This window comes from Doryrhamphus excisus, chromosome 21 (genome assembly GCF_030265055.1).
Source record: "Doryrhamphus excisus isolate RoL2022-K1 chromosome 21, RoL_Dexc_1.0, whole genome shotgun sequence".
Taxonomy (NCBI): Eukaryota; Metazoa; Chordata; class Actinopteri; order Syngnathiformes; family Syngnathidae; genus Doryrhamphus; species Doryrhamphus excisus.
This window is the reverse complement of record NC_080486.1, coordinates 13,437,562-13,459,574: the sequence shown is the minus strand read 5'-3', so window position 1 is coordinate 13,459,574 and position 22,013 is coordinate 13,437,562. Positions and strand designations below refer to the sequence as shown.

Here is a 22,013-nt window from a genome sequence, read left to right as displayed (position 1 = left end):
GTCAGTCAACAACTGACAACAGGCGCTACCTGGTGGTGACGTAGTAGAACTGCACCTTCATGAAGCCTTGATATATTGTCTTAAGGATGAAAACGAGGCCATTTGACAAAAACAAAAGATAAGTGAAATGCTCGTTTAGGCGGCGTAACACAATGCTAACATTCTTCATCCATGCGAGTCTCGGCCGTGGGCAAAAACAATCCACGCAGCTTGAAAGATGACATCACTTTCACTTCTCACAAGGAGAAATAAATGATGCATTCATGGCACGGTAAGAACCAGCATCCTGCTGTTGTGCAAATGTGTTTGTTTACGCCGTACGCTAACATGAATCACTTGATTGCAGTGATAAAAAACACAACCTTCCTCTTGTGTGTGTGTGTGTGTGTGTGTGTGAGAGAGTGTGTGTGTGTGTGTGTGTGTGTGAGTGTGTGTTCGCATTCATCACTGCTGAGGGTTGCGTTCAAGTCAATAAGAAATGGGAACAATAAAGCTAACATTGCACTACACTTGTAGCTTACAAGTAATCAATCATTAAACATTTATAAAATCACAGAAATTTGATCACTTATACATATAATTCATGCATTTTATAAATCAAATAAATATATATTTTGACAAAAACACAAAAAGTAATTCATTTTAAAAAGAAAGATTGTTTGGATAAAATAATTAATAAAATTCATATATAAAACATGAATATTTTTATAAATCAAATAAATACATACTATATTTTAATAGTAAACCAATAAGGTAAACTAATAAAGTATTTATAAAAAAATGTAAAAATATTTAACAAATAAAAATTTCATATAAATAATCCATTTTATAACTCAAATAAATACATACAATATTGTGATCAACGCCAAAATTAATAACAAATATTTTTTTTTACAAATGGAATAATAAAATACATAATGAATAAAATGTCATATACTGTATCAGAAATGAATAAATTCAATCAAAATCCATGAAATAAATATTTGAATAAGGAACCCCAAATAAATATTTTGGGCCTCGTGAGGCAAAGAGAAGGAATGAAAAATAAATATATCAATAAAAATACGAATAAAAGATCAAAAGATTGGTCAAATAAACAAATGCATGGGAAGGTGAACATTGGGGGGGGGGGGGCAGTCTGTGTCGAGATGAGTTTCCTGACATTTTTAATATGAAAAACCATCACACACTGAGAATACACATCCAGTACAGCAGTATTACACACAAATGTCAAGTACTTGATACACAACATCCAGTTGAATAGCAACAACCAACAGCGACAGACACCATCCCAGGTTGCCGCAATATTTACTGTACATTCCATCCTGGTCACATGACATATGTTTGTTTTTTTTTGCCAGCAATTCTGCCTGGCAACAGGGTGAAATGTTTGAAAGATGTCCAATTGGTCCTTCTTTCGTTCTTGAGGTAGTTTCTTTCACTTTGTGGAGGCGGCTGAGCGTCCGACAACATGAAGCCTCGAATACCTGGGGGTCCAAAATATACCAGGGCTGTCCAAAGTGCGGCCCGAGGGCCATTAGCGGAACCTTGACACAATGAAACAAGAACACTAACAAAAACCACAAGAATAAAGTAGAAATATTAGAATAAAGTCAGAATATTAACAAAACGATGTAACTTATGATTAAAATATTTACAAGTATAAAGTTATAAAACTAAGAGGGAAAAAATTATGATAATTTCTGCCAAATGAGTAACAAAACAAAGAATAAAGTTTGGTTATTACTAAAATAAAGTCCAAATATTCTGTGAATAAAGTCACGGTGTTATGAACCAAAATGAAATATAGAATTTGTAAAAGTGACAAACAACAGCAGCAAAAATAGCAAAACAAGCATTAAAGCAAAAGCAATAACACAAAGCTACGATGTAGGCTGCTGTTTGTTGTTAGCATAGCCGCATGGCTTGGCGGACTAAACACTAATGGTTAAAATGGAACACAAAGGCTTACGTAGTCGAAACAGGTCCCAGTGATTGTTAGCTAGCTCATATCAACTCATTTTCTGGCGAAGTTTGGTTTGGTAGTCCTCCATTTTATCATTCATTTCACTGTTACAATACGCCACGGGCCACAAACAAAGCAAGCCGTGTGCCGTAAAAGGCCCCCGGGACGCACTTTGGACACACTGGCTCGCAAAGTGAAGCAGCAAAAAGAAAGGAGAATGAGGAAGCGGAGACGTTGATGGTCAAATGGCGGTGAAGAAGACGCCGCCGCGGTCGGAGGAGTTCAAATGCAGGACAGGTCGTCGTGGCCGGAGGAGGACGCGCGCCGCGTTTTGGGGCTGCAGCGCGTCAGCATGCTGATCTGCGTGCTGAAGTTGTTGCTGCTGCCGATGGACGGCTGCTGGTATTTGCCTTCGCCGCCCATGTAGCGCTGCAGGTGCCAACGCCGCCACTTCCTCTTCATCTCGCCCTGCACCTGCACGTGGGGAGCGCAACGGGCATCAGTGGGGTGACCTGCGGGGGGGCCGCATTAGGGTGCTCACGGATTGGGAGCGCTCCTGTGATCTGGGTTGGAGTGCATGCGTTTTCTTTTTGGGTCTGATTCTTCCTGCGACCGCGCGGGTTGGCAGTGTGGGATTTGAACGTGGATACGTTTCCCTTTGCCTTTTTACAAGAAAGAGAGGAGAATTTGGGCGTCTGGTGACAGACAGCAGCCTAAAAAGAAGATTGCAAGTCAGCCCAACGCTACTTTGACGTCGTGACGGATGAAAGTGGAAGCGACGTCGGCTTTTGCCGCCTCAGCAATTTGCCAAGATACTTTTTTCCCGGTTTGTCTTTCTTTCCTGCAGCCGGGCGGGCGAGAAGATGATGTTCTCCCCGGCGTGGCCAATTGTGTGATGCCAGCACTAATTGCAAGGAAAAGGCTTGACTTGCGTTGGCGGGAAGAAAAAGGCGGGCTAGACTTACACTGGAGAAGATCGGCCAATCATATTCTAGATTCCTTGTCACGTGTCTGGCTGCTGACACAACAACATAAAGTTAGTCCTAGTCTAACTTTTTCATTCATGTTGTGACACCATTTGGGGAAAGATCGATGATAGATGTCACTATGCTGCTTATTATTAATAATAATAATAATAATAATAATGCTATGGTATGTAAAGTAAATAAAAACATTGATAAATGTCCTGAATGTCCCCCCATTGTTTTTAAATGACTTAGTTATGATAATGATTTCTGAAATGATTTCAATTGTTATTTTATTAGTATATTGGTAAATATTAGTATATTTACTGTCACTATGCTGCTTATTAATAATAATAATAATAATGCTATGGTATGTAAAGTAAATAACATTTTGATAATAATAAATGTCCTGAATGTCCCTTTGTTTTTAAATGACTTAGTTATGATAATGATTTCTGAAATGATTTCAATCGTTATTTTATTAGTATATTAGTAAATATTAGTATATTTACTGTCACTATGCTGCTTCATAATAATAATAATAATAATAATAATAATAATAATAATAATGATGACAGAATGTGAGTGTGAATGGTTGTTTGTCTATATGTGCCCTGTGATTGGCTGGCCACCAGTCCAGAGTGTACCCCGCCTCTCGCTCAAAGACGGCTGGGATAGGCTCCAGCACCCCCGCGACCCTCGTGAGGAAAAGCGGTAGAAAATGAATGAATAATAATAACAATAATAATAGTAATAATAATCATAATAATAATAATAGAAATATAGCACACAGGAAGTGTAAAGAGGCACCCACCTCTCCATTGAGGAAGCAGTAGAGCACGGCCACCACAAAGCCCTGCAGGAGGAAACAAACGCACCCTGGTCATGTGGTCCAAGCGGCTCGTTACGTCGCTTTATTGGTCCATAAACATGACGTTAAAAACGTGTTAAAAACGAAACCGTCGGCCTTTATGGAGCGTGATAAATGAAGTCGAAGTGCTCATCACGTGCGCAACCTGAACGCAACATCTGAAGATGGAAGAAAACGCAGCATTGGAAGGCGACAAAAAAACAAACGTACCTGAAAGGAGCCCAGAATCAAATCGAAGACGAGCCTGAGCTCCGTCTTGACCTGCTCGGGGATGAATGCAAACACGATGAAGTTGATCCCGAAGAGAGGAATCAGGAGCAGCGTGGACTTGGCCAGCCTCCTGGAGCGGGAAGAGGAAGCGATAAAGGATGCTGCCTACTTGTCAATCATGGCCGCCTTATCAGAGCCAGTTTTCCTGTCATATCCAATAGTACATTCATTCATTCATTCATTTTCTACCGCTTTTTCCTCACAAGGGTCGCGGGGGGGGGGGGTGCTGGAGCCTATCCCAGCTGTCTTCGGGCGTAAGGCGGGGTACACCCTGGACTGGTCGCCAGCCAATCACATGGCACATATAGACAAACAACCATTCACACTCACATTCATACCTATGGACAATTTGGAATGGCTAATTAACCTAGCATGTTTTTGGAATGTGGGAGGAAACCGGAGTACCCGGAGAAAACCCACGCATGCACGGGGAGAACATGCAAACTCCACACAGAGATGCCCGAGGGTGGGATTGAACCCTGGTCTCCTAGCTGTGAGGTCTGGCGCTAACCCCTAGACCACCGTGCCGCCCCCAATAGTACATAATTTTACCAAAAAACACAAGGTGCAGGACATCAATGGCCGCCGGGCCGCACTTTGGACACCGTTTGTGTACATAAGTATTGGGACGCGTGTCCCACATTCCACTTACGAGTACTGGTTGGACTCGTTCCTCCCGATGTCCGGGCAGGTGATCTTCTGGCGGAGTATTCGGATGATGCAGATGAAGAGGATGAAGTTCATCTGTGGAGGACAGAAGCACAGAACTCAATTTGGGACGCTTCCGTAGACCCGGCCTACAGAAGACGCGTTTGAAGAAGACCAGATGCGTTGGATTGCGGCGTCAAACCACATGTCTTCCATAACCGCCAATCATAATATTTGGCTAACGATTAAACACCCGGCCTCCATGCCAACTACTCCGCTTCCTCCAAGAGGAGGAGAAAAAACCACGACATCATCTTCAGACTCCTGAGGAAGAGGAAAGTGTCGTCGGGCACGAAGCGGACTGACAACCTGCCGCGGCACAAAAGACGACGAGTCCAAAAATGACAGCCATTACCGACAACGCCTCCCAGCGGGGTCACGCCAACCCTTCCAGCACGTAGAAGACGTTTAAAGGAAGACGCAGACGCATTCTTTGCCTGGCCCCCCTGCACTTTTGGAGTGGAACTTTCCTTTAAGGAATCGTTCATATTATTATTACAGTAATAGGAATAGAATGTAGTATATTAGTACATTATATATTCACTTACCGATATGTACTTTATATATAATACAGAGCATGAACTTGCTAAATGGGGGTGTGCAAGCAAACAAAATTGGGGCAGTTTGAATCCTGCCTAGCAACAAGTGGAGTCCCGCAGCCATGATTGGTGCATGCTGTTTATTTGAAGTAAGGTGTTTATATCGGGGGGGCCCGGGGGGCTTCTATTTGTCTAAAAGTGTGTTTAGGGGTGGAGCAACACGCCCCCAATAAGGAGTGGAGCTTCTCCTGGAGGAGACAGCAGGTACTGTCTCTTTAACACCTTTGACATGAAAACACCACTGTGGACTGCCAAAGCAGGTGATGCAGGGTCGCTATGGCAACAGCAGAGATGCTCATGTCCGCGTTGTCGAGCACAGTGCCGTGACGGCTGGTGCACCTACCAGGATGGATGCCAGGATGGGGGTTTTGATGATCCACCAGAAGACGTCGGTGGTCTCGATGATGTCCCAGCAGCTGCCCAAACAGGAAACGACCGTGAACGCAACACGCACACACACAAACACACACGGGTCACAGAGAGGCAGCAGCGTTTGTCTCACCCGATATCGTTATAGTAGGCTTTGGCGACGCTCCAAGCAGTGATGAAGATGGCCGGCCCCCCTGGGAGACAACATGCGAGACGGAAACGAGACGTGATTTAGCGTGCACACAGCCAAAGGACGTGAGGGACGTCCTCACCCCAGCCGATGAGAATGTACGCCCAGAAGTACTTCCTCTCCGAGAAGAAGGAGACGGCCAGCAGGGCGTGGAGGTAGAGGCCTTCCACCAGCAGCCAGAAGAAGCTGGCCATGACGCCATATTGGAAGAACACCATCACCGCCTTGCAGCCCACCTGCACGCATCATCCACAGCACGTGGGTTACCGCAACCTCAGCCGGGACCAGTAGTACCATTAGTACCAGTAGTACCATTAGTACCATTAGTACCATTAGTACCAGTGGTACCATTAGTACCATTAGAACCATTAGTACCATTAGTACCATTAGTACCATTAGAACCATTAGAACCAGTAGTACCAGTAGTACCATGAGTCTTTGTATGGGCCATGGCATGGACACCAGTACACCAGTCAAAGCTTTGGAGACACGTTCTCATCCTAGAAGATGACCACGTGTCTTCAAACATTTGACTTAGCAATGCACACGACCTCTGCTTTTTTTATTAGCATAATAAATCTTTCAATAACAAAATATCAATGAAGTAAATGATTTGTTATTTTAACAGTAAAAATATTTCCAGTCTTAGTATTTTTCTATTCTAATGAATATTATTATTATTATTATGAACAGTTGTAGCAGTATTACATATAACTGTTGTAGTGAGTTGTACTCAATTATATTTCATTTTAATAATATCTTCTTCATCTTAAATGCAGTCATGTAGTATTTTTATATGATCATTAATATATAAACTAATAAATAAATGAATAAACTAAAAGTTGTAATGGTATCATATAAGGGGAAAGTGAGCTAGATGAATTATTGTTTATATTCATGTGATATAAGCTACACAAACGGGTACCGTATATGCGCTACACAAACGGGTACCGTATATGCGCTACACAAACGGGTACCGTATATGCGCTACACAAACGGGTACCGTACATGCGCTACACAAACGGGTACCGTATATGCGCTACACAAACGGGTACCGTATATGCGCTACACAAACGGGTACCGTATATGCGCTACACAAACGGGTACCGTATATGCGCTACACAAACGGGTACCGGATATGCGCTACACAAACGGGTACCGGATATGCGCTACACAAACGGGTACCGGATATGCGCTACACAAACGGGTACCGGATATGCGCTACACAAACGGGTACCGGATATGCGCTACACAAACGGGTACCGTATATGCGCTACACAAACGGGTACCGTATATGCGCTACACAAACGGGTGCCGTATATGCGCTACACAAACGGGTGCCGTATATGCGCTACACAAACGGGTACCGTATATGCGCTACACAAACGGGTACCGTATATGCGCTACACAAACGGGTACCGTATATGCGCTACACAAACGGGTACCGTATATGCGCTACACAAACGGGTACCGTACATGCGCTACACAAACGGGTACCGGATATGTGCTACACAAACGGGTACCGTATATGCGCTACACAAACGGGTACCGTATATGCGCTACACAAACGGGTACCGTATATGCGCTACACAAACGGGTACCGTACATGCGCTACACAAACGGGTACCGTACATGCGCTACACAAACGGGTACCGTATATGCGCTACACAAACGGGTACCGGATATGTGCTACACAAACGGGTACCGGATATGCGCTACACAAACGGGTACCGTATATGCGCTACACAAACGGGTACCGTGTATGCGCTACACAAACGGGTACCGTATATGCGCTACACAAACGGGTACCGTATATGCGCTACACAAACGGGTACCGTATATGCGCTACACAAACGGGTACCAACACGGGACCCCTCCATACATGTCCATCAAACTTTTAGCCGTTTGTAAACACCACAAAGTCAAGAATTAAAAGAGCACCTTGTGGGACAGTAAACATTTGGCTAATTAGTTTCCAATTAAGCATGCATGTGTGTGTGTGTGTGTGTGTGTGTGTGTGTGTGTGTGTAAAGGCATCTGGCGCTGAGGATCATGAGGATTCCCACTCGGCATGTCGAGGGGACGCAAACGAAGCCAGATGGGCGGATGGAGCCTTCTGCTGGTGTGATGCATACAAATGAGCCCAAAGTCTTCGAAAAAGGGTGGCTGTCAGTCATGGGGGGGCCGGATGTTGCTGGGGATGACGATGATGTTCTTCCGGGGGGCGGGACTTCCAAGACGATATGTAACAGAAGCTTTGATGCTCTTGGAGCGAAAGACCGTCGGTGGCGACCGTGACAGCATTACCATTAGCATATGCTAAGATCTGATGGTCCAATCCATTTTTTTCTGACTTTGCATAAGTTTCAGATTCTGGTTTGATTCTCCATGTGTGTTCTTGTTCCCACCTCCCATGGTGATCTCATTAGTTCTGACAACATGACCCCCACCCCCTTCCGTGTGGTTGCTCTGTGAGCCCCAGAAAGCCCCCTTTTCCAGATGCCGGGGTCCTGCCCATCACTAAAACAACGGGTGTACTCACCGAGCCCGACGAGCAGTTGTCCACCTCGCCGACCTCGTAGAGGACGACGTCCTTGATGAAGACGGCGATGGCCTTCAGGATGAAGGAGACAAACAGATGCATATGGATGTAGTTCCTGGTGCAGTGCAGCTTCCTGGGAGACAAGGAGATGCTCACAAGCATTTCAATTTGTCCTCGCTGTCCCGCGTCCTCGCCGTTATTAGCTCAGCGCGACGAGCGTCTAATTCCGAGACAACTTGGAATGACTGATGTTCTGGGAAGGCTTTAAAATGCATGAGCATCCAAGCACGGCTTTCCATTGACGGACGTCTGATGTTGAAGGTCTTAGCGGGGGGTAAAGGCCCAGCGTCTAATTGGACGCCACAAAGGATGAGGCGGGATTACACGGGCGTGTGATCAAGCTCCTCGGGTACGACATGGACACTTGGACTTTCTGCAAACTGCCTGAGGTACCTTCAGGGAGCAGGTGCTCCTTATCTCCCGCCCCCTGACCAAAACATTCCTCACATCCTGCCAAGCTGCCCCCCCCCCCTTCCGGTCCGATCATTCTACTTGGCTCCGCTTCACGCCGACTTTAGGAGGAAATCAACCTCCCAGGTGTTCACATTTAGAGCAGGGATGTCTTTTTCCGTGGCGGGGGCCGACTTCTAGGAAGGACGAGTCGGACGGGTCGGAACCACAATGAAATGGAACTCAGAAAAGTAATTTTCTCAGGCTCCCTCAGGCCCCACCCACACAAGATGAAGTGTGCTGGAGAGAGGACGTGTGCTCAGCGGAGGAGGACCACTTAGAACGTCCGATCACGTCCACCCAAAGTCACCTGAAGCTTCACTTTATTTCATTCATTCATTCATTCATTTTCTACCGCTTTTCCTCACCAGGGTCGTGGGGGGTGCTGGAGCCTATCCCAGCTGTCTTTGGGCGAGAGGCGGGGTACACCCTAGACTGGTCGCCAGCCAATCACAGGGCACATATAGACAAACAACCATTCACACTCACATTCATACCTATGGACAATTTGGAGTGGCCAATTAACCTAGCATGTTTTTGGAATGTGGGAGGAAACCGGAGTACCCGGAGAAAACCCATGCATGCACAGGGAGAACATGCAAACTCCACACAGACATGGCCGAGGGTGGAATTGAACCCTGGTCTCCTAGCTATGAGGTCTGCGCGCTAACCACTCGACCGCCGTGCCGCCACTTTATTTCATATCCTGCTAAATTAGCCATGCAATTCCAATGATGCGTTCAATAAATAAATATACCGGACAAGAGAACGTGCATCCCATGTTCGATATAACTTGGTTATCTTTTATTAAAGGGACATTGGATGAAACGTCGATAACGTCTGCTGACATTTCATCGATTTCAATCATATTCATGTCATGAATGGGAAAAATGGGCGCAATAAAAATACAGACAATAATTAAGAAATATGAAAATAATTTAGGGGCTGCACGGCGGACGAGTGGTTAGCGTGCAGGCCACACATCTCTGTGTGGAGCCTGCAAGTTCTCCCCGCGTGTGCGTGGTTTTCTCCTCCCCCATCCCAAAAACATCCTAAATTGTCCATAGGTATGAATGTGGGTGGGAATTTGTCTATATGTGCACTGGGATTGGCTGGCCCCCAGTCCAGGGTGGACCCTGCCTCTCGTCCAAGACGGCTGGGATAGGCTCCAGCATACCCCGGCGAGGATAAGCGGCATAGAAAATGAATGGATGTGAACTAGTTTGTATGGTTTATTAGTTGATCACATGGACTCCCATTGGAAATAAGTTTTTTTATCTTAACTTAAATGGAATATGTTTTAATGGCATGGGGGGGTGTCTTGGAGCCTGACCCCCATGAAAAGTGGGACCCTGCTTTGCCGATTATTAATGTATAGACGGGAATCTAAACGGAGGCTGATGCCACGGGGTTGGCTTTGTATTCCATGCCATCATCACGTCAGCGTTTCATCCCCAAAGATGCCGAAAGCTTGATTGACGGCTTTCCTTTTGCAAGAAACGGCTTTCTGGTGTTGCCGTTTGGCTAAGCCGCTCATTCCCGCGCTGCTGCAGATGACATCGGTAGCGGAAGCGGACGTGTCGCTCCGCCCTCGCCATCCGTCATCATTGCAAAAATGCTAAAGTTCACGGCCGCCTTAAAGACGATGAAGCGTGAAGTCAATGCCGAGAGACAAGCGCTCACATGAATGCGATTAGCCGTCAGGAATAGCATGGACGTGACGTATGCGACTGGTGTCCGGTGTTGCGTCATACCTGAAGATGCAGAGGATGGCGATGGCGGTGGTGAGGGAGATGAGGGAGACGCTGTGGCCGATGGTGTAGCCGATCTTCACTTGCCAAAAAAACTTGCCCTGCGGACAAAAGCATTAGGACGCCCACGCTGATGAGAAATTATACAGTAGCAACATTTCACGGAGGTTTTCTCCGTGACGTTCTCACAGCACGGGAGGAAATGTGATTACGAGGCCGCTCGTATCAAGCATGCTGAGACGGGATGCGGACTGCTTTTTAAAGAGCCTCAGCAGGGATGCTGCAGACTGAGAGGAAGCTTTTCCACCCCTGCAGTGCACTCGATTCCCTCCCAACATTTGACTCGATATGGACAAGATGGGCCGGAATACTGTGTGCAGCAGGAATACACTCGGGAACGTAAACATCTCAGGTCAGCTTTATTCCGCACCTTGAAATTGGGGCTTAATAACATTCCTACATTCCTTTTACTACTTCCAGTTCTGAGTACCCGATTCACTCAAGTGAGTCGTCATGGAGCACAAGCAAATCAAACAAACAGCTGACGAGTCGTTGTTTTGTACCCATGAGTCGGTCAAACTCGAGTCTTTGTCGAGTACCCGTGAATCAGTGAAAGTCAAGATGTCGGTAGCAGTGGTGATTAAGTGGACGAGTTAACTCAGACGAGAACCAGTGAGTCCCAATTTTATGAAAAAACTTGACTTGAAATTTGAACGACTCGTTCTTGACTCACGCATCCTATTAAATAGCCTCAAAACAATTTGCCTGGAACGCATCATAACGATAACGATAGGGACATTTAGTGTCTCGAATTTTGTCATGGCAAGACTATGCTCGTGATGGACCCGCCATTACCCCCCCCCCCCCCAAAACCCCCCCAGGCAGGACACTTTTTTGCAGCCCCAACATGATATTCTAAATAAAGGCTTTAGCTTCTTTCCCAGCTTGAATGTTGCCATGAAACGTTTCCTGCGTGTTTGAGCTCCTTGTGAGGAAAGCGGCGCACACAGCAAACGCAGCAAACACCTCAAAGCGATTTCCTGACAAGACGTCTAAGAGCCGCCATCCGCCGTGCGAGCGAAACTCAAAGGAACGCTTCCCGTTTGGAGGCCTCCTGCTGGGACGCCAGGAAGAATGAAGACAGGCGATGCGTTTACTTACGTCGTCGCTGGTGCTGTTGACGTTGTAGCCGCAGTTCAAGGCGATGTCCACCGGGTGCATCTCGGTCCAGCCGTCTGCCGTGCACGTCTTGGAGAGGTTACCTGCTTCCGGACAAGAATGTACAACCTGACATGTGACTACTATCATCGCAAGCATTACTCCAATGAAATAAATGCCACACCTCAAACAGACAGCTGGGAGTGATTACATTAACATGACTCCGCCCAAACACGAGCAAAGTGAATAAACTATGAATCATGCATCCTTGAATAGTGTACCCACTCTCATAAACGCAGTAAACACCAGGACTCAATTAACACTTCACAGTAACAAATAAGAGCCTCACCTCAAATAGTTGGCAATAGGTTGGTGTTTCATAGCTCAACATTCGTGCAAACCAAAGCCTCCTCTCTGGTAAATCCCTTACTTCAAACAAACAACAAACACCCCCCCCCCCCCAGTTCAGTTCATCACCAGGGTGTCAAATAAATGCCTCCCCTGAAATAGACCACGAGATAGCTGAAAGTACCTTTACCATTGCTGCGCCCACACAATACCTTTAGCAAATAAATGCCCCTGCAGGTGGTGACATCCCAAGATAGACGCCCTGCGCCAATAGATGCCCTGCTTCAATTATAGACGCCCTGCTCCAATTGACGCCCTGCTTCAATTATAGACACCGTGCTCCAATTGACGCCCTGCTTCAATTATAGACACCCCGCTCCAATAGATGCCCTGCTCCAATTATAGATGCCCTGCTCCAATAGATACCCTGCTCCAATTATAGACGCCCTGCTTCAATTATAGACGCCCTGCTCCAATTATAGACGCCCTGCTCCAATTGACGCCCTGCTTCAATTATAGACACCCCGCTCCAATAGATGCCCTGCTCCAATTATAGATGCCCTGCTCCAATAGATACCCTGCTCCAATTATAGACGCCCTGCTCCAATAGATACCCTGCTCCAATTATAGACGCCCTGCTCCAATTATAGACGCCCTGCTTCAATTATAGACGCCCTGCTTCAATTATAGATGCCCTGCTCCAATAGACGCCCTGCTTCAATTACAGATGCATTGGTCACTGATACAAATGAATGCCCCCCCCCCCAGTTAAAAACATGTTTAGTTGTAATTACGGTCACACTAGCTTCCTCTCTGCATGAATAAATGCCTCCTCTCTATAACGAGACATGGCTATTCCGTCTGAAAGTATCTGAACTCATGAGTAGATTCTGGGAGCGTCAGAGAACAAAATAAGTGGTATTTCTGTGTGAACGGTCCGGTGCTGAGAACAGACATGAAAGGGGGATTATTTGTCCCAACCTGGGTCTCGGACTGTACGGAAGGATAGATTGGATGAAAAATACCCTGCAATCTCCAAAGATTACCATTTGTCAAGCGAGGGAGCCGTGATTGATGGCACGTCGTACGGAAGGAGAAATGACAGCACGTTGGCGTCCGAGGCGGCCGCGTGCGATGGACACTGAATTTTCACACGATGCTACGTCCCTGAGGCAGGAAGCTACTGATTATCGTACTGTTCGCGGTGATAACTGCACCTGAACTTATCATCCACGAGAGGCGGGGAAAAGGTGACGGGTGGGATGGTGGAATGTCAAGTCAAGGATTCTTTGAAGAGAGCAATTAGACCAAAAACATGGAGGTGGTTTAATTGTGCTTCTTTTGCAGGTATTGATTACCAAGAAGCTGAATGCTAGCAAAACACCTCGAATCAAACGTTCCTCACATATCGATGTCTTGATTCATGTCAGCTTGCCGACTCGTGACCCGGAGTCCAGACTGCAGCGTCACCAGCGCTCGGGGGTCCTGGATAATATACTGGATATGGTTTTGTAAATAACTTTGGACTTTAGCTTTCCATTTATCTTCCTCAGCCCAACTCCCTTCCAGTCTGCTTGCTGAAGATTAAAAGGATGAAGCGCGGCGCTGGATTGTTTTTATGAACTCATGCTGTAATCTTCCGCGGAGTTTACACGTCTCATCTCTTTGTTGCTTCCTGTAAAAATGCTGCGTGCTTCTCACAGCAACCTGGATCAGTAAGGGGGGGGGGGGGCTGGTTGCTTAAAGAAGAATTAGGAAGTTCTACTTGCCAAAGTAACACCTTCACAGTCAAATGTTTGCTTTCTTTTAAAAGCATCTCCATTGCTGAAAAACAAATACCGTACCTTTAAGACTACTTCCTGTGTATTTTTCCTGTGTATGTTTTGGCCAAAAATACAGAGACAGGACAGGGAGATGCGGCAGGAGCAGAGTTAAAGAGACTAAAACGTATGATAGAAGATGGCGGCCACGCTGAAGGAAGTGAGAAGTGTTTACCTTTGTGCTGGTCGCTGAAGTAGCTGAAGTAGGCGGGACACGTTATAGTCACCACTTCCCCCACGCCGGCCGAGGGCCAGCAGGCCACGATGTCCCACATGCCTTGGCAACCTGCCCAACCACAACGTAAGGTCACCGTAACGTCACTCGCGCGCTGGAGGCCACAGACATGGCGAGATGCGTCTACACACATCACATGACATCAACCACACAGAATGACAAAGTTCTTGTTCTTGAGTCCATTATGTCTCTCACGTCGCTAAAATGACAACCAAAATATGACAAACCTGTACAATGTAGTACAATAACAACAATTTTGCGTGTGTGTAACCGTGGCAAAAGAGTGACTGACAGGTCTGCAGATTTAAGTGTGCTCCACCCCACCCGTCCTGCCCTTTTAATAACATGCATCACATCATGCATCAACATCCTCGCGTCCGTACGGACAAGACGCCGCCTTATCTCCGCAATGACCTTCATTTGTCCACGTCGTTTATCTGCTTCCTGGACGGGGAAGGAAGTGGAAGCTGCCGTCTGAGGTTACATCCCCGACGCTCTTAAGTGAATTAGTCGTGTCTGCTTTTAGGGTGATGCGCCATATGTTCACGGCCAGCGCTTATAAATAGACTTCCACGGTGGATCGGAGCTTTACATTTATGAAGCATTCGGGCTTTCTGGGGCCGCAGAATGGAACATGGCGGACACCTGACGACTTTCCTCTCGCAAAATTCTCACCCAAAGTAATGAGAAGAGTATAATTGTCCCAAATATCGTGCTAATTAGCATTCATCAGCCTGAAGCAACCACTGATTGAGTCATTAACTGATTAAAGGTGAGTGCAAAGTGTGTCAGATACGTAGATGTCATTTGCATAATTGGCCACATCACATTTATAAAAGTGTGATGGGGGAGGGGTCCAACAAGAACTTTTATGTCAGCGCCAATGCTAGGAATGGAATATCTTCCACCAACATGAACGGGCCGTGGGTGGAATAAATTATATTGGGAATCCAAGGAAATACAGCTGGAATAGGTTCAGATTCTGGAAGATCGAGGAAGCTTTCTGTGTCGGTTATTGTGTGGAGCTGCTCTATAGAAGTCCACAACTCAACTGAAAACTGTGATTCATTTGATTACCATTTTCAGTCATTTGACAATGAATTTGTTTTCAGTATTTTTTTTTAGATCAGAAGAGTATTGTATTACCTGGTTCTTCATTTCAAAATTCATCAAAACCATTTTGTTTGCAAATTGTACACAACCGTGACCTAAAACGCAAGGACACGGACCAAACGGTGACGGCGGCGTACCATTACACACCAGTATGTGTGCAAAAAAAGCTGACATTTTGGACTTTCCACACCTGAAGTGACATTCCCCGATGTAATGTTCTCGCAGCGTTCCCGCTCCAGCTCGATCTCGCTCATCACGTCGCACATCTGCAGGGATAGCACCTGGAAAAGGCAAAGGAGAAAGGACTCCGTTAACATTCAGCAATTTGTTTTAAACACATGCTCGGGTTACCAAAAATGGTTCCCGACTTAGTCAACACCATGTTTGGAAACCGCCTGGAATTAGTGCATCATTTCAGCACGGTGCCTTCAAGTCCTGTTCAAATGAGTACTTTTCGTACAAGAACTCAGGTCCAAACCATTTCATACATGATACAAAAAAATGTAATAACATGCACCATAAATAACTAGTGCATTTCCTCCACAGGTGGTATGACCTCCTTGTCAGACGTGACAGCACCTTGCAGGAACTGACATCTTGACGAGGCAGGACAAAAAAAGATGGAGGCGCAGCAGCATGCTCATGTGCCAGAACGGCGATGTACCGTGTGAGCTGGACAAAAAAAAAAAAAACAGGACGCTCTTATCACCTGCGCGGCGCCACATCTCGACGCATTATTAGCCGCCTCTCCGCCTGGCACAGAGACGTTCAACACGGCCGCACAAAATACCTCTGTGTCATTCACCCACCGGGTCGCCATGACACTCTCAACATGCACACACACACACGATGACCTGGAGACGAGAGGATGAACTGTTCATCAAGTGGCCAGCTTGGATGTTGGCAGGGGAGAATCAGAGTAGATGGTCAGACCTCGTGGTGACCTAGCATGAGAACCACGCAAGCCAATGAAGTGAGAGAGACTCCAAATATCCCTCAGAGTGGAGGCTCACACAAAAGTCTTGATACGTGATCTACAACACTAACACATACATACATAAGTAGCGGTGTAGGGGTGCTATACTACACATGCGGGGCTCCAATCTATTTCTGTGTGCATGTAAATAGACAAAAAACATGAATGGCAAAATAAATGCTTGGAAATACAAATTACATTTCTTCTTTTTATCTTTTTTTTAATTAAGTCCCAAAAAAGACTTTAGGTGGAAAAGTGGGAGGGGTCAGCACCCACTGCTCGTTGAGAAGGACAGGCCACGGTTCCATTACATTGTGTTTATGAAAATATTGAATGTAATAAAGAAATGCTGCATGAATAGACGTATTTAGCTTATTCGCCTGACCGGGTCTCGGTATCAGCGAGCATGCGACGAGCAAGCCTAGAGGGGCTTTTCACTCAAGACTAAACACAAAGTGGTAAAACATAACATTTCAGGACAATGGAGCCCGTCGAGTGACTATAATAGCAAACAAGAGCGGCGGCACTGATGGACAACAACAGCAAAGCGTGAAAAATAAGGGGGGGGTGACAATGAGGAGAGTTTACAAGCGATGGTGTTGAATAACATCCAATAATGGAAAACGTGCAGTGGCTTGGTCCTTGTCCTGAGAGTCCAATTCATTAGTGAAAGCACACACTTTCATTTGTGTCCGTGTTGATGCAGCACATAAAGATGGGGGCGATGTGGAGGGAGGGAGGGGGGGTGTGGACCACAGCAGAACAAAAGAGACTGCGTGTGTGATTGATGACTGGAGATTTGAAGGACATTTCCCAAAATGGGGAAGAAAAGGCTTGGGATTTATGCCCGGATGAAAGAATGAGGACAACCAGGAAGTTGTGGGAGAAGATGCGACTGCGGAGCGACTTCTCTGAGGAACTGAACAGAATTGGCTACAAAAGAAACGCACAAGCAAAAGTATTAGTAAGAAAGCTGACCTATTTCTTTGGTAACTGGAAGAAAAAAATCAGTTTCTTTTTGTATTCAAATAAAAAAGTTGGGAAAAATTGAATAATTCATAGAAAAATACAAAATCTTCATAGAGCAAGATCCCAACCAGGGTGATGGTAGAACTCAATCGCCTCGTTAACAGGGGCACAGGGTGCTGTTTTTTCTTTATATGTAATACAGAGCAGCAATTTAGAAACATACATTTAATCATCACATAGAAGTCCCTCGGGGGTTTGCTCAAGAGTGAAGGAAGGATGAGATGTGAGATCAACAGGAGGATCAGCCTGCTCTCACTTTACCCGTGCGGTAGTGACCCAAAGGACAAGATGAGTGCTTGGGCTTTCCCTTCGACATAAGGTAGGGTGAACTGTCATCAGGGAGAGACTAGGTCTCTCAACTGAAGCGCCTCAGGGAGAGACTAGGTCTCTCCGCTCAAACGCCTCAGGGAGAGACTAGGTCTCTCAACTGAAGCGCCTCAGGGAGAGACTAGGTCTCTCCGCTCAAACGCCTCAGGGAGAGACTAGGTCTCTCCGCTCAAACGCCTCAGGGAGAGACTAGGTCTCTCCGCTCAAACGCCTCAGGGAGAGACTAGGTCTCTCCGCTCAAACGCCTCAGGGAGAGACTAGGTCTCTCCGCTCAAACGCCTCAGGGAGAGACTAGGTCTCTCCGCTCAAACGCCTCAGGGAGAGACTAGGTCTCTCCGCTCAAACGCCTCAGGGAGAGACTAGGTCTCTCCGCTCAAACGCCTCAGGGAGAGACTAGGTCTCTCCGCTCAAACATCTCAGGGAGAGACTAGGTCTCTCCGCTCAAACGCCTCAGGGAGAGACTAGGTCTCTCCGCTCAAACGCCTCAGGGAGAGACTAGGTCTCTCCGCTCAAACGCCTCAAGGAGAGACAAGGTCTCTCCACTCAAACGCCTCAAGGAGAGACTAGGTCTCTCCACTCAAACGCCTCAAGGAGAGACTAGGTCTCTCAATTCAAACGCCTCAGAGAGAGACTAGGTCTCTCAACTCAAACACCTCAACTCAAATTTGAAGCGTGGAGTCTCCCCATTTGTGTCTCTGGTGGGGGGTTGTTGTTGCCGCCAGGCGTGGCTGATGAGTGACCAAAGTGACATAAAAATAGAATGTTGGCACAACAGCCTGCTAGTAGCCACCCTTCACGTGGAATAAGACCATCTTTGGGGGAGAGATGTTCTCATTCCAGGGAAAGAATGGCCACAAATGGCAGAATCGGGTGTTACCTTTATGGATGACGCTCATCCCCCCCCCCGCCGAGCAATAGCTATTGAGGCCACCACCAGGGGACACATCCATCATGGACTTCCAGAAGGAGAAACATTTTGTCTTAAAGGTGAAAGATCCTCGTTGCCTGGAGGCTGGAGGATGACTACTCCGAGATGTAGTAGTACATATACTAATAACTTTCCCACTGGCGCTCAATTTGAATGCCAATATGAACTTTTTGCCTGTAAAGTCTCCCGGGGAAGCGTTCAAGTGTGCACATGATGGATGGAACTCGGCGAGCAGCACGTACGGTAAATCATCACATCAATATGTGCCGTCACTGATTGCGAGCTCGTCAGTGCAGCAGTCATTTGGACGCCACCATTGGCTGACTGCATAAAAGCCGCCCGTGCGTCGTCCCCCCGCTGTGAGGACAAGATAAGTATCAGTGGACCCGGCTACCCCCCCCATGTCGTGGAACTACCGTTAAGTGTTTGTTACAAATCTACGTTGTCGGACTGCCTCCTGACATCGATGACAGGCTTCCAGTGCAGGAGCACAGATGTCGATTTGGGCGATATCCAGCACAGCTTTGCCTCGCCGTCAGTGACCGATCAAATGGTGTTATTACAGCGTTATATCAATCTATTGTTATTCAAGGGAAAAGTCTTTGTGTAGGAAGCCTCCTTGGCAATTTCATTCCGAGGGGTAAGTACTTGAGCCTGCTTCAATAAAAGCAAGCAATGCAGTCAGAATATTACAGTGGAACCAATTTTTCCCATAGGAAATAATATCAATAATGTTTCTCAAGCGAGCCTCTTTTTAGAAGAAGATTTTCCGATAAAAATACATTAAGAACACAGTTGGATTGTAGTGTATTAATAAGGCCACAAGACATGAACTGAAAAACATGCTAACCGGGGCGGACGCTAAGAAAAGCAGTGCCATCTGGTTTGGAAAGTACAATGTTTGGATGACAAACAGTGAGAAAACATCCGCATCAGAAAGCGCTAATGCTAACATGCACTTTTTCGAAAAGGACTCCCCGCCATCCCGTTTATCTCAGCAGCACACTTCCTGGCTGGACGTATTGATGCAACGTGTCAGGCCGTGTTATTGTTAAGACACGGCTGCAGGTCCTATAAGAGGCGCTGAAATATGTCAACAAATGACGTGTGTGGGATCTTTAAGCTCTCCGGGGTGGGCCACATATGCGAGAATACCCCCGCTCGGTCCATCCTGCCTGGGAAGAAGCGCTTTCCCTGACAGGCTGCCAAAGCCGTGAGCGTGATGGGAAGCACACGTTTCGTAAGCATCTTACAATCATGTGACGCAACAAAAACCTTCATTAATGACATTTTACTCCGCCCCTCCATGCCCGCCAGATTAATCATCAATCATAACGGGCAGGGGCGTCGCACAGGCGTGACAAGATTTCTCGGCACCAGGCCTACATGAATCATACAATAAAGAAGTGGACCATGTGCTGCGTTTGTTCCATAGAACAACCGTAAGAATGGAGTGAGCCCCGTCTTTTTGTCGCGGTAGGTGGAGGCGGGGCAGCTAGCATACAGTACACGAAAAAATTACATTTGCATTTTGCAAAATGTTCTCATATTTTTTTCCACTATCTTGTTTCGCGACACCCTTAAAGCGTTGCTTCTTTCGACTCCTTTTCGGACTTTAGAACTGTGAATTGGAACATAAAGCATTTCAGTGTAAGTCGTATGCATGTATGAAACATATTAAACCATAACCCCTAATGAGCGATAACGTTCCTACATTGAACTGCATGACTTTTACCTGCAAACGTGCACATTAAGCTTCCTCATTGTGATCCAAGGAAAAACACGCAGCTCCACATTTTTGCCCCCCCCCCCAAAAATCATGCTTCCTAGTTTTGCCGACGTTGGATCATACCTATATCAACCCTCCTGTTTCAATAGTTTGCCGTCGTTTTGCCGGGGGGGGGTAAGGGAGGGGTTTTGTTGAAAAATAAAAGAAAAAAAAATTTAAAAAATAAAAATATATATATTAAATTAAAATTTAAAATAAAAAAAAATAAAAAAATAAGAAAAAAAAATAACATTCAATAAAGAAAAGTGATTTTGCTCAAGCATCCAGTGCCTGTCCATCCTTGCATGAGAAATATGGAACATTCATTCATTCATTTTCTACCGCTTTTTCCTCACGAGGGTCGCGGGGGGTGCTGGAGCCTATCCCAGCTGTCTTCGGGCGTAAGGCGGGGTACACCCTGGACTGGTCGCCAGCCAATCACAGGGCACATATAGACAAACAACCATTCACACTCACATTCATACCTATGGACAATTTGGAGTAGCCAATTAACCTAGCATGTTTTTGGAATGTGGGAGGAAACCGGAGTACCCGGAGAAAACCCACGCATGCACGGGGAGAACATGCAAACTCCACACAGAGATGCCCGAGGGTGGAATTGAACCCTGGTCTCCTAGCTGTGAGATCTGTGCGCTAACCCCTAGACCACCATGCCGCCCAAATATGGAACATTTTATGGAAAATAAAAAGGAAAGAATTTCTGGGAGAAATGCCCCTTATTTTTCAGGAAAAGTCTTTTTTTTTTTTTTACTTTAGTTTTCCCTTCCTTTACTTTGTTCAGTCACCTTTGAACCCCAATAAAAAAAGTGTTATGAACTGTATTCTGGAACTGAGTTGTACTCTGATGAGTCTGATTACTTCCTGTTCCTTTGGCTCCGAGACCAGGTTGTCAGTGTGCTGGATGGGCAATTAACATCTAGACTGTAGTGGTTCACCTATTGATTTTTTGGGGGTGACAAATGTCGGCCGATGTCTGCGCTCTTGCTTAACCAAGTGTTTATGATTGTGGCTGGCCTTTGCAGGGGTGTACAGCTGCACTGCGTCGTGTTATGGAAGCAGCGCTGATCTTAAATGTAAATGCAGACTTTATGGTGCCTACCATAAGATATGTATTAGGCATAGATTTAAAAAATGAAATGAAATATTGAAGGTTTAATGAGATGCTGAAGAGTTGCCCCCTTTCCTGACCACTCTGTAAGTGCTCTTGAGCAAGGTGATGAACTATCCCACCACCTCTTAAACTTTAACTTAGCAGATACTAGACAGGCAGATCAGAGGTACAGTACAGTACAGTAAAGTAAAGTAGTACTTACTGGAAGCAGATGACATCCATGCAGCAGGAGGACAAGAAGCACCAGTGCAGCATCCATCCTGGTGGTCTAACGTCTCAGGTTGGTCTGGCCGGTGAGGTGTGTCCCACGCCTGGTGGAGGAGCTCAGAGGTGTGAGGTGAGCTTCTTCTTCCCCCTCCTCCTCCGGCTGCCGCTCCATCGGCAGCAGCACTGTTGTGCTTCTGGCTCGGTGCGCTCCTCCAGCTGTGGGCTGCTTGG

The 22,013-nt window shown here is 46.2% G+C and overlaps 1 protein-coding gene across 3 annotated transcripts; it reads right to left on the bottom strand.

Moving 5' to 3' along the window:
* Positions 1-1,149: 1,149 nt before the first annotated feature.
* On the bottom strand, positions 1,150-22,013 carry vipr1b (vasoactive intestinal peptide receptor 1b). 3 transcript variants are annotated; one of them, XM_058060509.1, is made up of 13 exons: positions 21,778-22,013; positions 15,606-15,696; positions 14,243-14,353; positions 11,903-12,006; positions 10,745-10,842; positions 8,481-8,613; positions 6,021-6,174; positions 5,882-5,942; positions 5,723-5,795; positions 4,725-4,816; positions 4,013-4,142; positions 3,746-3,787; positions 1,150-2,440 (listed from the first exon to the last, which is right to left on the bottom strand). In XM_058060509.1, exons 1-13 carry the CDS (start codon positions 21,832-21,834, stop codon positions 2,249-2,251), a joined length of 1,338 nt encoding a protein of 445 aa, XP_057916492.1. In that variant the 5' UTR covers positions 21,835-22,013; the 3' UTR covers positions 1,150-2,248. The 3 variants fall into 3 exon arrangements, with proteins under 3 accessions (XP_057916492.1, XP_057916493.1, XP_057916494.1); XM_058060510.1 differs by having other exon boundaries at positions 11,903-12,003; XM_058060511.1 differs by lacking the exon at positions 3,746-3,787.

What these genes read in the sequence shown, in the direction of transcription:
- vipr1b (XM_058060509.1), bottom strand. Translation starts at nt 21,834, where the DNA reads ATGGATGCTGCACTGGTGCTTCTTGTCCTCCTGCTGCATGGATGTCAT. An exon ending in ACAACTGCTCGTCGGGCTCG is followed by an intron (nt 6,175 to 8,480) that starts GTGAGTACACCC and finishes TGATGCGTGCAG; the next exon opens with GTGGGCTGCAAGGCGGTGAT. An exon ending in GCCTACTATAACGATATCGG is followed by an intron (nt 5,796 to 5,881) that starts GTGAGACAAACG and finishes CTGTTTGGGCAG; the next exon opens with CTGCTGGGACATCATCGAGA.